This window comes from Nicotiana tabacum, chromosome 22 (genome assembly GCF_000715075.1).
Source record: "Nicotiana tabacum cultivar K326 chromosome 22, ASM71507v2, whole genome shotgun sequence".
Taxonomy (NCBI): Eukaryota; Viridiplantae; Streptophyta; class Magnoliopsida; order Solanales; family Solanaceae; genus Nicotiana; species Nicotiana tabacum.
The window spans coordinates 77,209,181-77,222,675 of NC_134101.1; the positions used below are offsets into that span (position 1 = coordinate 77,209,181).

Here is a 13,495-nt window from a genome sequence, read left to right on the forward strand (position 1 = left end):
ATGACCGCCTTACAGTTCATACCATAATCTCCGTTCTCTCTAATTTCACATTCCCCTTTTTACCTTGATAGGAATTTGGGGTTTCAAATTCTTTGTATTTAAGAAAACTATTTACTCTTTCTGTTGTCAATGTTATAATGAGTATTTTAAGAGCTCCAAAAAATTCTTGGCAAGCAGTTATGACTGCTAATACAACCATTCCTAGTTACTGGCTTAATTGGAGGCTTTTGCTCTGTTCTATTTGGGTTTTAACATCAATGGTGTTTGCAGCTATCCTTGTAATTAAGTATGAAGGTCCGAAAAATGGAAGCAGTGAACATGAACCCCAGAAAGATTCCCCTGGCCTCTTGTATCAAGATGAAGTTTGGAGGCCATGTCTTAAAACTATACATCCTGTTTGGCTTCTTGCATTCAGAGTCTTTGCCTTCATTATTCTTCTTTTATTGCTAATCCTTAATGTTATTGCTGATGGAGGGGACATTTTTTACTATTACACACAGTAAGTAATTCAATTTCTTAAATAAATTGTAGGATATTGAATGTTGCTATCTAAGATTTCATACTCCATTTGCTATTGAACAGGTGGACATTCACATTGATTACTATTTATTTTGCGGTAAGTAAAGGAAACATCTTATTATACATTTTTCATCTTTTATATTATGTTGCTTATGTTACAATGTTTATTTATGTAGCTTGGATCTATTCTCTCAATGTATGGATGTTACCATCATCACAATAAAGTTGGTATTGACGGAACTAATAGTGAGAGGTTAGATGCTGCGTATGGTTCACAAGGATTGGCTACAATTAGAGAAACCTCCATTAGTTCAAATGCTGTAAAACATATGGGGAGAAATGCAGAACAGCCTTATTGCAAAACTGCTGACTTTTGGGGATATGTTTTTCAAATTATTTTCCAGGTATTTGAAGATAATAGGGATTTCACAATGTGATAATTCATATTGTTGTTTCAGTTCAATGAAATTTTTGCCTTTTTTTTTGTTGTTGCTAAAGTTTGTTCCTTTTTCTTGTTAAAGATGAATGCAGGGGCTGTAACGCTTACGGATTGTGTCTTCTGGTTCATACTTGTTCCATATCTGACCATTAAAGGCTACAAGTTAAATTTTGTAAGTAGGCTACACTACCTTAGTCAAGTTCTGCACATTACTGTTGGAAATCTTTCTTTGTTAATTTCTAAATGTTATGTCATCTATCTTGCAGTGGATTATAAATATGCATTCAGTCAATGTTATATTTCTACTTGGTGACACTGCTCTGAATTGCTTGGTAAGTTGCAGATTTTTCATTGATATATACCAATGTGATGTTCATATATTTGATTACTTATCTTAAGTCTCCCATTTCTATGCTATTTCAGCGGTTCCCTTGGTTTCGGATTGGATACTTCTTTTTATGGACAGCAGTTTATGTTATTTTCCAGTGGGCCGTTCATGCCTGCATCTCAATCTGGTAATAATAATGCTGTACCCCTATGTTGTTGCATTTCAATTATGTTTAATCAATCAATTAATTACTAGTTTGAACCAGGTGGCCCTATCCATTCCTTGATCTATCATCTGCATTAGCACCTTTGTGGTATGTACTTCCTATCATGTCCTGAACTATACAAAAAATCCTGAATTTGTTTTGGCAAATAAATTAGCAGATTTACTATTGATTCTTGGTGGTTTTTCTCTTTAATCAAGAAAATGAACTCCCTCATTGCTATTTTCAGGTACTTGTTGGTGGCATTTATGCACATACCATGCTATGGTATTTTTGTTTTGGTTATGAAGCTGAAACACCATTTGTTCTCTAAATGGTTTCCTCAGTCTTATCAGTGTGCGAGATGATACAACAACAACCACGCCCTAAATCCCAATTGGGGTCGGCTATATGAACTCCTCATTGGCCAAGACCAAATAAGAAATTTTCAGCTTTCAAGACGGCTATACTAGGGAAAAAAAAAGAATCTACATATGGCAGAGAATACGACATCATCTCGTGTTTTGAACATTAAACTTGGATATTTGGTCCTTTTTCTGGAAGGAAGAAAGAAAAACAAAATCAAAAATTTTATGTAGCAAAGTAGCTGTGAATCCTTAGAAGTTCTGGTTTGCTAGATGTACATCTTGGGTAGCTATGGAAACAGAGATTTGTTGTTATAAGTTATTGTTGACCTCTTTCTTGCAATGTGTACAGATGATTGAAAATACATACAATATGAATTCTAAAGAACGTCGAGCATTATTTTTCCCTCTTTCTCTTTATCTACTTGATAATGTTCATTGATCTAACTTAAAATTTGAATCTGGTAAAGCTCAATGTGCGCTTTGTCAAATTAAACTGGTAAGACTCTACAAGTCTATTGTTTGATTGATATGAAACAATAGATTTTTCAAAATTTTATGTTATTTAAAAATTAACGCTTGAATTGCTAATTCATTCTTTAAATTTGGATGTCCTTCTGGGTCAGTAACTTGTGAATATCATCAGACTAGATGTTACAGGTTGCAATTTTCTAATTCAGGTGTAATAATAAAGAAAGAATACACCTGAAAATTTTCAAACTACTCCTTTCTTAGGATATAAGTAGTAAATCACCAAAAATACTGGTATTTCTAAAAGTAGTTTTGGCCTCTGGGTCACCTAAGATAAAGAACGTCAAGGGGCCAAATATACCACTTTATTTTCGAAAATGGTCTAAGAATACCCCTTGTTATATTATTCGGTTATTTATACCCTTGCAGTCAAACTTTGGGTTCAAATATACCCATCATTTAAACGGAGGTACACGTGTCATCATTCTGTTGGTCAATTCTAAATATATCCTAATTAATTAAAAAGACCCATTACCCATATCCGAAAAGCAATTTTTTTTTTTGTAAAAACTGAAAAAAACTGAAATTATTTTTATTAAAAACTGAAAAAAACAAAAATATTTTCTTTTTCAGTTTTTACAAAAAAACTGCTTTAGAAAAAACTGAAAAATATTTTCTAAAATAATATTTTTGTAAAAACTGAAACACAAAAGCTGAAAAGCAAATTTTTAAAGCAATTTTTTTTGTAAAAACTGGAAAAATACTGGAATTGTTTTAACTAAAAACTGAAAAAAAAAGATTTTTTTTTTTCCAGTTTTTACAAAAAAACTGCTTTAAAAAAAGTTGAAAAATATTTTCTAAAACAATATTTTTGTAAAAACTGAAAAAAAAACTGTAAAGCAATTTTCTAAAGCAATATTTTTGTAAACACTGAAAAAACAAATATTTTCTTTTTTTTTTCAGTTTTTAGTTAAAAATATTTCAGTTTTTCCAGTTTTTAATTGCTTTAGAAAATTGTTTTTCAGTTTTTACAAAAATATTGTTTTAAAAAATATTTTTCAGTTTTTTTAAAGCCTGGAATTTTATTTTATTTTCGTTTTTTTCAGTTTTTAGTAAAAATAATTTCAGTTTTTTCCAGTTTTTACAAAAAAAAAAATTACTTTTCGAGTATGGGTAATGAGTCTTTTTAATTAATTAGGAGATATTTAGAATTGACCAACGAGACGATTACACATGTCCCTCTATTTAAATGAGGGGTATATTTGCATCCAAAATATGATTGTAAGGGTATAGATAACCCAATAGTATAACGAGAGGTATTCTTAGACCATTTTCGAGAATAGAGGAATATATTTGGCCTTTTGCCCGATAAAGAATAGATGCCATAAAAAACATGTCTAACAGTAATAAAAGCTGTCTAAAGTGTCCACTCTCTACTGTTCAGATCTCAACTTTTTGGTGGGGCAATGACTTCATGCTGGAGAAGAAACTCAGTCCCAGTTAAAAGCTGGTTAAAGGGTGTGATAATGCGACTCATCATTTTTTTATGATTATATCATAAAGATTGAAAGAGGAAAATCATAGAAATAGCTCCTGGTCATAGATTTTGGATTTTTTAAAAAAAAAATAATTTAAAACATTATTTGTTCATAAAATACGATCATTTTTTGAAATAACAATTCAAGTTCCAAAAGCCGGTTTAGGACCGTTTCTGGGTGAATTCTTTTCTGTCAATCACAAAACTTGAATATTTTTTTAAATAAAATATATGTCCAAACACAACTTTAATTTCCAAAAATTATTTTTCAACACAACTTCAAAACTCCTTTCAAATTTCAATCAAATCTATATCCGAACGCTAGCATTGTTTCTGCGGGATTATTTCAAATGGGATACGGAATTCTGGCTTTTATCTTTTGAAAAAGTCCAATTGGCTCTTGGCTTTCATGTTTTAACAGGTCCCATTTGCCCTTTTAATTTACGAAAGGACTGGATTTGAACATACTCCTGTGTTTCAATTTTGTTTCAATTTAGATAAGATTGTTTGACTCGACACGGAGTTTAAGAAAAAGAATAAGACTTTTAAAACTTGTGATTTTAAAAGTTTAAGGGGTAAAAGCTTTGTGGGGCCATGATATTTGTGTGGTTATAAAAACTTCTCATTAAGAGTAAAATGGGTAAAATGAAGAGTTTAAAGTTGAATTATTTCTAAATTTAGAAATGTGTCATTTATTTTGGAACAAACTAAAAAGGAAAGTACCTCATCTAATTTGAAACGGAAGGAGTAACTCCCAATACCTCTATTTACCCTAAAAAAATATATAACAATTAAATTTGTATGTGGTTTTAAGAATACGCGGATTAATTCAATACAAACGATAAATTGCGTTAGATTAAACAGATAAAGGACATAATAGATTGTCAAACCACTGGGGGGGGGGGGTGATTCTGGACTCAATAACAGCCTTAATGAGATGCCTGCCCTCGATCCCGGACTCACAATAACGAAGCACTCATGAACAAGAGTAAGAACTTTGAATAACAGAGAAAATAAGAGTATATTACCTTGATATGCGTGTTATAATGTCCCTAATGAATAATGAGACCCCCTTTATATAGTATGAGAGTTTTACTCTAAGTACAATTCCATAAAAGGTAAAAATCTTGTGTTTAACTAATCACCGGTTCTCTGCCGATACGTGCCGAGATCCACGTTGTGATATCCGGCTAGTCGCGGACATCACAATCTTTTATTGGTCGTGCTCCATTATCTAGTAATGCTCTCCGAGGCTTTGAGATTCGAACCGAACCTGGGGGTCACGGCCCCGATACTCCTGAGGGCGAGTGGTTCCTTGCCTCGATTCCGGTTCTTTGCCTTTACATTTCTTGCTCCGTTCACTTCATCAGAAATTGAGGCGTCCCACGAGCTCGGTTTCACCCTTATACAGATAGTCCTCTCGTTTCTCGGAGAGTAAGTTCACGGAAACGACGAGAAACGATATGAGCACCTCGATTCCTTTTTCAATACGTCGTGATAGAAATAACAAAGAATCCAAAACGTTCTGTCAGTCGCGTCATAATGACTTCAAACGCGTGTCGTCCATCGACAGACCGTCTCCGGACACAAAACGGCGCGAAGCCTCTATAAATACTCCCTTCATTCGTTCAATTTTTACTTTACCAAGTTTCTACCTTCGTACCTTCAGGATATCACTGCCTCTCTTCATACCCCATCATTTTTAACTTCGTTTTTTCAAGATTTTTCAGCAAATTGCAAGTTTTTATTTATCTTCTACCCAAACCAGTGCGTTTGATTTTTTCAGCAAACTTTTACCCTTCATCTCCTAATCTTCTTTCTCACTTCTTCAAACCTTTTTCCAGATAATAATGACAAAAACTTCCAAGACTGTTCCCCAAAAAGTTGCTTCTTCTTCTTCACGGCTGACCACCAAAGTCGAGGAGACTGCTCCCGATGTGGTTGACCTAGATAGGTCCGCTCCGGGTACGGCTACCGATGAACCGACAACCGAGCCTCCCTTGAAAATGTTCGTCCCCGGGGGGTGTTCGGTCGCAGACGACATTAAGGTCGAAATGCCCTCATCGGTGCAAGGCCGATGCGAGGCGATATCTAGGTACATTTGCTCCATCACCGAGGCTGTCCTTCCTGCGGTTCGTAAGGACTGCGGCTGGGCGGATAAGGACATAATAATCCCTGGACCCGATGACGACATTACTACTCATGTTGAGGGGTATCTGAGTATTTACACTTACCCCTTTACACTAGGCGCGGTGGACCCGGTTATTCTAGACTTCTGTAGGAGGTATGAAGTGTGCCTCGGTCAGATCCACCCATCGTTATGGAGGATCGTAATCCTCCTTTGTTTTTTTGTGAACAAAATCGACTCCTGCTTGTTCACCATCGATCATCTACTCCGCATGTACAATCCCCGAATCTTCTGGGGGGGACTGATAAAACTCATACGCCGGGCTAGCAAAGCCCCACTTTCAAGCATCGACGAGAATCGGGATCGGGGCTGGCAGGGATGTTTTGTCCGGGTGAGGACCGCGGACTTATTCCCTGCCGAGTTCAGGCCATTCCCCGAGAAGTGAAATATATCACGTAAGCATAACTTTCTTTTAAATGTTGATTTTATTTTATCTCCCTTTCTCTCATCGGTATTTGCTGTGATGCAGCCCTTGCTCGAGTCCCAAATGCCATTCCTCGGCTCAAGGAGTGGATTGAGGGCATTTGCTCGCAGATGCCTTATTCTGAGCGCTCATGGCGCGAGCTCTCGAAGGGCCGTTGGGAGGCTTGTTCTCACGGTAAGATCTCTTTCCCGAATAAGTAACATTAGGCTCCCCTTTTAGCATCACATTCTCATTTCCTTTCTGTTCTTTTCGCAGGCTTGCCTAAAACCATTGAGCTTATGCCTTCAGTAGGGGATGAGAACTTGTCCGTTGATCCCTCCGCCTCGGGACAACTCGGGGCTGCTGCCGGAGAGAAGAAGAAAAGGAAGTCTCCGAGTTCCCCAAGCTCGGAGAAGAAGAAGCCAATGAGAAGATTGGCCCACAAGCCAAAAGAGAGTTCTGGCTCTCGAGCACCTGACTCGGACTCGCTTTATCGGCTCAGGGATGAGCCCGGGGAGGATGATATTCTTGTGGACCGTAGACCGATCTCCCCCGAAGAGCGATGGTTGTTGAACATGAGATTTATAAGGCCAATCTCCCTCAAATTAGGGAGGTTGATGAGGAGATCGGAGCCGAGACTTTCTGGGATACCGGCCATGCCCGAAAAGAGGCACCCAGTGTAATAGATATTTAGGGTCGCCTTCTTATACCGAGTCCATGCTCGAAGAGGCTCGAACGACGAATGAGCGATCCAACATAGGGGCTCATGGTGTTGACGATCCCCTCCGTTCCTTTTTTAAAGGTGTGGACTCAACCTCCTTGGAAGACTTCTCTGGGTTGGGTGATTTGGAGGTGCCGAGGAAAAACCCATCTTCGGAGGTCGGTGGGCTGAACTCGAGCCCAAAATTAATCAATCGATTCCCCTCCCCGAGCATGGATCCCGGCCGAAAGTGGTCAATAATCATCACCGTCCTAGAGGATGCCCGGGTTCTTTCCTCCCCAGTTGGAGTAGCTAGCTACCTCCAGTGCCTGGTAACCGAAGAAGACTAGGCAAAAATGAACGAGGTGGATACGCCCTTGTTCAATGAAGTACAACAGGCGCTGAACCGGGTAAGGCATCATTACACTCTTTCACCTTCAGATTTAGTTTTTGATATCTCTCATGCCTTTTCTTTTTTATATTTTTTGTTGGCCTCGGTACTTCATCATGAAAGTTTTCTCTGGTAATGGGCTGAGGTTAAACAGCTCGAAGCTGAGGTCAAGGTGCATGCTCAGAAGAGGGACATGTATAAGCTTCTCAGCGAGCAATGTTATGAAGAAGTCAAGAGTCTCCAGGCTGAGTTGGATACGGCTCAGAAGGAGCATGCCGACCTGGTGGAACAGGTAAAGATTTTTGAAGTTAGTGATGACGAGTTAGACATGGTGACTAACGGACAAACCTCGCAGGTCTAGCAGAAGGTTAATAGGATCAACCAACTCCGAGCTGAGATGAACGGGGTCAAGGCCATGGCCGAAGGGTGGAAAGGAAAACAAACCGATTGGCTATGAAGTAGGAGACTGCCCCGGAGTAGCTGGCATCGGTGGAGGTCCAACTCCGAGTGGCGAGTGAGAAAGCCGAATCACGGGCTCAATCAACCGAAGACCTCCAGTCTCAACTAGGCTCGGCCATTGTGATGTGTGGCTATAATTCCATAGTTTCGTACATTATGTGCCTTGCATTTTACATACTTTAATGATAAATTACACTTTATTTGTGCATAATGGAGTCTATTTTATGTGTAGGTGAATTGGAGATGAAAGTAGAGCAAAAGGGATACTTAAACGTTGAAAGTGTGCCCAAGAACAGTGAAAATGAGAGACTAGGCTTTAGCCTGGCGAGGCCAGCCAAATTCCAGGTGTTAGGCTAGCGACGCCAGGCCTAACGCCAGGTCCAATCCGAGTTTTGAAGACTTAATTCGTTACAGATTTGACTAGGACCCGGCCCACACGTTTAGGGTTTCTTCTACACATATAAATAAACCTAAAACACCACTTGGAAGGGGTATTTCAGCATCCATGTTTTTGGGCAGCCAAAGGCAAGGAGAGCTGGTGGAATCACCTCTTGGGAGTTAGAATATTCTATTTCTACATCTTTTCATCTTTACTCTGTATTTTAATTATGCAAAATATTTGGGATATTATTACTATGAGTATGAGTAGCTAACTTCCTAATCTAGGATTTTGATTGAACTTATTGAAGGAAGATTTTCTTGTTATGTTAATATAGATTTGCCGTAGTATTTTCTCTATTTGTTCAACTATATTATTCTTGTGGTTGATTGAAGGCCCCTCAATTAGCTGTGCCTATTTAGTATGTATTACTCGGGAGAGAGTACATATTTAGGTAGTTGTTGAATAACATCACTCTTAAATGTATATGGGGGATCAATACGGAGGTTTAAAGGTGGGTTTAGGGATAACGAAACTTTGATGCGATCTGAGTGAGCTGTACTTAATGCCAGCTAGCGTAATTCGGGAGAATATGCCTAGTAAATTGTGGTAATTACTCGAGAAAGAGTTACGACATTTCGAGTGCTCATGGTCGATAGAGAAGACTTAGGCAAATTTATAGGAAACGTAGCGGAAAGGATTTTGACAATAGGGGAAATCACAACTCTAGACCTCCTTAGTCTTGTATAGAATTTCATCCATGTTAGTTGATAATTTTACTGCTTTATAATATTTGCTAGTTAATTAGTAGAAATAAAAATCAAATCTTTATAACTAAAAAATTATTTAAACTTGTGTTTCTTTGCAATATTGAACAACTGTAGCTAAGCCTTAGTTCTCTGTGGGATTCGACTCCGGACTTATAAACCGGATTATATTTGCAACGACCTCTTAGTCCTTTTTATAAGGCATAGTTGGGCGTGATCAAATTTTGGCGCCGTTGCCGAGGAGCTAACGGTTTAGCTGTAGGTGTATATATTGCTAGGTTGCAAGTTTGAACTTTTATTTTTGCGTTCTTGTATTTGATTTTTTTTATTTTTGTTTTACTTGTTAATTTTAGAAACATGGCATCTTGGAATTATGACACTTTTGATGTTGGTAATTCTACTTTTGATCCTCCTTATGCATATTGTGGAGAAAACCACCCATGACAAAATTATCAAAATATTCCTGAGAGCGAGTTATGTGCACCAACTCAATCTTATGTGTGGAATGTGTGGTGGTCAAGATGGTCACTTTCATGGTTGGCTTATATGTCTTATCCTCCCCCAACCCCTTACTTTAATGGTTCTACATTTTCATGTGAAGTGAATAAGAACAAAGAATCTTGGGAAGCTGACCTGAAGGAGATCAAAGATATGTTAAAGGTCCTCATGGAACAATATGATGAGAAATTACTGCAGATACAAAGGCAAGAGGCAACTATTCACAACTTGGAGGCTCAAGCTAATAAACTAATTGAACCTTGTAAAGTGCAACAAGCTTACATTGTGGATAATAGCCAAGAAGAGCATGAATGGGCCGCAGAAATTGCCATTATAATGGAGGAGTTGAGAGTAGAATTTGACCAAACCAACCAACTAGAATTTGATGATGCCTATGTTGTAGAAGAGATACTAGAGTCAAGCAAGGACATTGATGATACATATTTAGTTGACTCTAGTGTCATTAGTGTTGAGGATGTAGACAGTCCCAATGTTCATGTAGTTGAACGCATTGGTCCACACTCCAAGCATTTTTCCACATTGTGTTTGGATGATGATATAGAAATAGAGTCATCCGAGCCACTTGAGGAGTCAGGGAATGAGGATCAAAGCGCCTACATTCTGAAATGCTTCTTGCCAGAAAGTCGGGAATACACATCTCATCTAAAGGTCAAGAAGTGCAGAATACTATATTGTTTTATTGGGCCAGTCAGATTCATTCCACCACCCAGGAGCATGATAATAGAGCAGAATCAAAATTTGGAGTCCAATTCATAAGTTCAAAGTGGAGGCAGAAAGTGATTCGTGTCGTGCCGCGACGTTAAATCAAGCGCTTGTTGGGAGGAAACCCAACTTTACTGCTTTATTTTATTATTATTTTTGTAGTGTCAATTTTTACTTTTCTAGGAGCATGGAAAGCTAAGCTATTGGAAGTATGCAACAACAAACTAGATAGTTGGAACTAAGTGTGAGGTACCCGCACAAAGGACCAAGCCTGGGAGAAGTCTGAGTACCCCATGAGTTGCTAGTGCTTCGGCCTTTGGCCTACCAGGAAGTCTCTTTTACCCTATTATTAGTTATGGTGTGCATTGGGGACAATGCACAATTTTAAGTGTGGGGTGAGAAGATTGTCTAGGTGACTTTCTATGCTATTTTAATTATGTTAGTTTAATTGAATTTTTTTAGAGAACAGAAATAGAAAAGATTGGACTTTTCCTGACGATGGATCTATTAGACAATTTTCTTGAGGGATTTAAGTCAAAAGGAAAAATACAAAAAGATTTTCTTTTGTTAGGTAGTGTAGCAATTCCCCCTTGGTTTTTCTTTGTACCGCCGATCTTTTTCAAGGGTTTTGTTTGAACCGGGTGTAGTTAGTTTTATTTGTTTTTAGGAATAGGAACCATTGTGCCATGAATTGAATTGAAGCAATATCTCTTAGCTTTGTTATACCTTGAGAATAGTTAGTACTATGGTTGTGACGCTTAGGCTCGGGTTTTGACTCTCGCATAAGTACCTTAAATTGTAGATTCTTAATTTTGCTTAACTGCTTTGACTGAAGCATCGCGATGAAACCAATTTTGAGTGAGTTATGTGCCATGTCTGTGTGAGGTTTTGTATGTATTCTATGCATTGCATTTGATGTCTAGAACTTGCCTCGTGTGTTTGCAAAGTGAAATAGTAGTATTGTTCAGTCTAGGAAGTGATATAGGCATTTCTGTGTTAAGCCAGATATATAAAGTTTACCCACCTAAATGTTATGTACCGTAGTTAACCCCGTTGAGCCTATAATCTTATTTCTTTGGTAACCACATTACAAGTCGTATCCCGTTGTTTTAATCGATCATATATTTGAACCTTTTCACCTCTCATGAGCACTTATATTGTTATGAACTTTGTAAAAGTTAAAGTGTGAGGTGGTTGGTTAGGCTTTGGTGTGGAACTAATGAAATAAGGAGAAATGTGCATTGTTTTGAAAAAGTAAGAGCCACTTGAATTGAAAAAAAGAAAGAAAAGAAAAATTAGTTGTATTGCTGTGAAAAATATTCCTTGATAGTGGTGACTCTTGATGTAATTGTGCTTAAAGAAATATGGAGTTAATATATATTGAGGTGAAGGTGGAGTTATGGTTTGACATAGGTATGTGATGTGTGTTAAAGTATATGTATTAAAGTGCTTAAGGGAGGTGTAGTCACTTATATCCAAATGTATCCTACCCGACCCGCAGCGTACATTACAACCAATGAAAGTCCTACTTGATCTTAGACTGAATGAACTCGATTAGTAGAGTATTACACTACGGGCAAGCCTTTGGTTCATCTTTTGTAGCATATGAATGTTATTTCTGAGAGCGAGTGAATTCTTCCTATATTGAGGGCACATGATTCATAAAGAAAAGGTAATGTTGTTGACATCCACGTTAGAGTAAGTAAGTGAATTGTGAATAAGGCATGGTATTTGTGAGTCGAATCTTGAGACGAGGATGTCACACTTGTGTGCTTAAACTATTTTAAAAATTCTTGATGTAATGAGTTAGGAGAATTGCTTAAAAAGGCCGTATCTATAAGTGTAGTTTTATTGCTCGAGGACGAGCAATGTTTAAGTGTGGGGTATTGATGTGTGGCTATAATTCCATAGTTTCGTACATTATGTGCCTTACATTTTACATGCTTTAATGATAAATTACACTTTATTTGTGCATAATAGAGTCTATTTTATGTGTAGGTGAATTGGAGATGAAAGTAGAGCAAAAGGAATACTTAAACGTTGAAAGTGTGCTCGAGAACAGTGGAAAGGAGAGACCAGGCTTTAGCCAGGCGAGGCCAGCCTAAGGCCAGGCTAGACCAGGCTTTAGCCAGCCTAAGGCCAGGCTGAACCAAGCTTTAGCCTGGCGAGGCCAGCCAAATTCCAGGCGTTAGGCTGGTGACGCCAGGCCTAACGTCAGGTGCAATCCGAGTTTTGAAGACTTAATTCGTTCCGGGTTTGACTAGGACAAGGCCCACACGTTTAGGGTTTCTTCTGCACATATAAATAGACCTAAAACACCACTTGGAAAGGGTTTTTCAGCAGACACATTTTTGGGCAGCCAAAGGCAAGGAGAGTTGGTGGAATCACCTCTTGGGAGTTAGAATCTTCTATTTCTACATCTTTTCATCTTTACTCTGTATTTTAATTATGCAAAATATTTGGGATATTGTTACTATGAGTATGAGTAGCTAACTTCCTAATCTAGGCTTTTGATTGAACCTATTGAAGGAAGATTTTCTTGTTATGTTAATATAGATTTGCCGTAGTATTTTCTCTATTTGTTCAACTATATTATTCTTGTGGTTGATTGAAGGCCCCTCAATTAGCTGTGCCTATTTAGTATGTATTACTCGGGAGAGAGTACATATTTAGGTAGTTGTTGAATAACATCACTCTTAAATGTATATGGGGGATCAATACGGAGGTTTAAAGGTAGGTTTAGGGATAACGAAACCTTGATGCGATCTGAGTGAGCTGTACTTAATGCCAGCTAGCGTAATTCGGGAGAATATGCCTAGTAAATTATGGTAATTACTCGGGAGAGAGTAATGACAGTTAGAGTGCTCATGGTCGATAGAGAAGACTTAGGCAAATTTATAGGAAACGTAGCGGAAAGGATTTCGACAATAGGAGAAATCACAACTCTAGACCTCCTTAGTCTTGTATTGAATTTCATCCATGTTAGTTGATAATTTTACTGCTTTATAATATTTGCTAGTTAATTAGTAGAAATAAAAATTAAATCTTTATAACTAAAAAATTATTTAAACTTGTGTTTCTTTGCAATATTGAACAACTGTAGCTATGCCTTAGTTCTCTTTGGGA

General features: G+C 37.7%; 1 protein-coding gene across 1 annotated transcript; it reads left to right on the forward strand.

Annotated features, from left to right (window-relative positions):
- On the forward strand, positions 1–2,241 carry LOC107791965 (uncharacterized). Its single transcript, XM_016614127.2, has 8 exons — positions 1–499; positions 583–616; positions 696–923; positions 1,041–1,130; positions 1,225–1,290; positions 1,382–1,473; positions 1,552–1,599; positions 1,739–2,241. Exons 1-8 carry the CDS (start codon positions 138–140, stop codon positions 1,854–1,856), a joined length of 1,038 nt encoding a protein of 345 aa, XP_016469613.1. The 5' UTR covers positions 1–137; the 3' UTR covers positions 1,857–2,241.
- Positions 2,242–13,495: the final 11,254 nt, after the last annotated feature.

What these genes read in the sequence shown, in the direction of transcription:
- LOC107791965 (XM_016614127.2), top strand. Translation starts at nt 138, where the DNA reads ATGAGTATTTTAAGAGCTCCAAAAAATTCTTGGCAAGCAGTTATGACT. An exon ending in TGATTACTATTTATTTTGCG is followed by an intron (nt 617 to 695) that starts GTAAGTAAAGGA and finishes TTATTTATGTAG; the next exon opens with CTTGGATCTATTCTCTCAAT. An exon ending in TCTGCATTAGCACCTTTGTG is followed by an intron (nt 1,600 to 1,738) that starts GTATGTACTTCC and finishes TGCTATTTTCAG; the next exon opens with GTACTTGTTGGTGGCATTTA.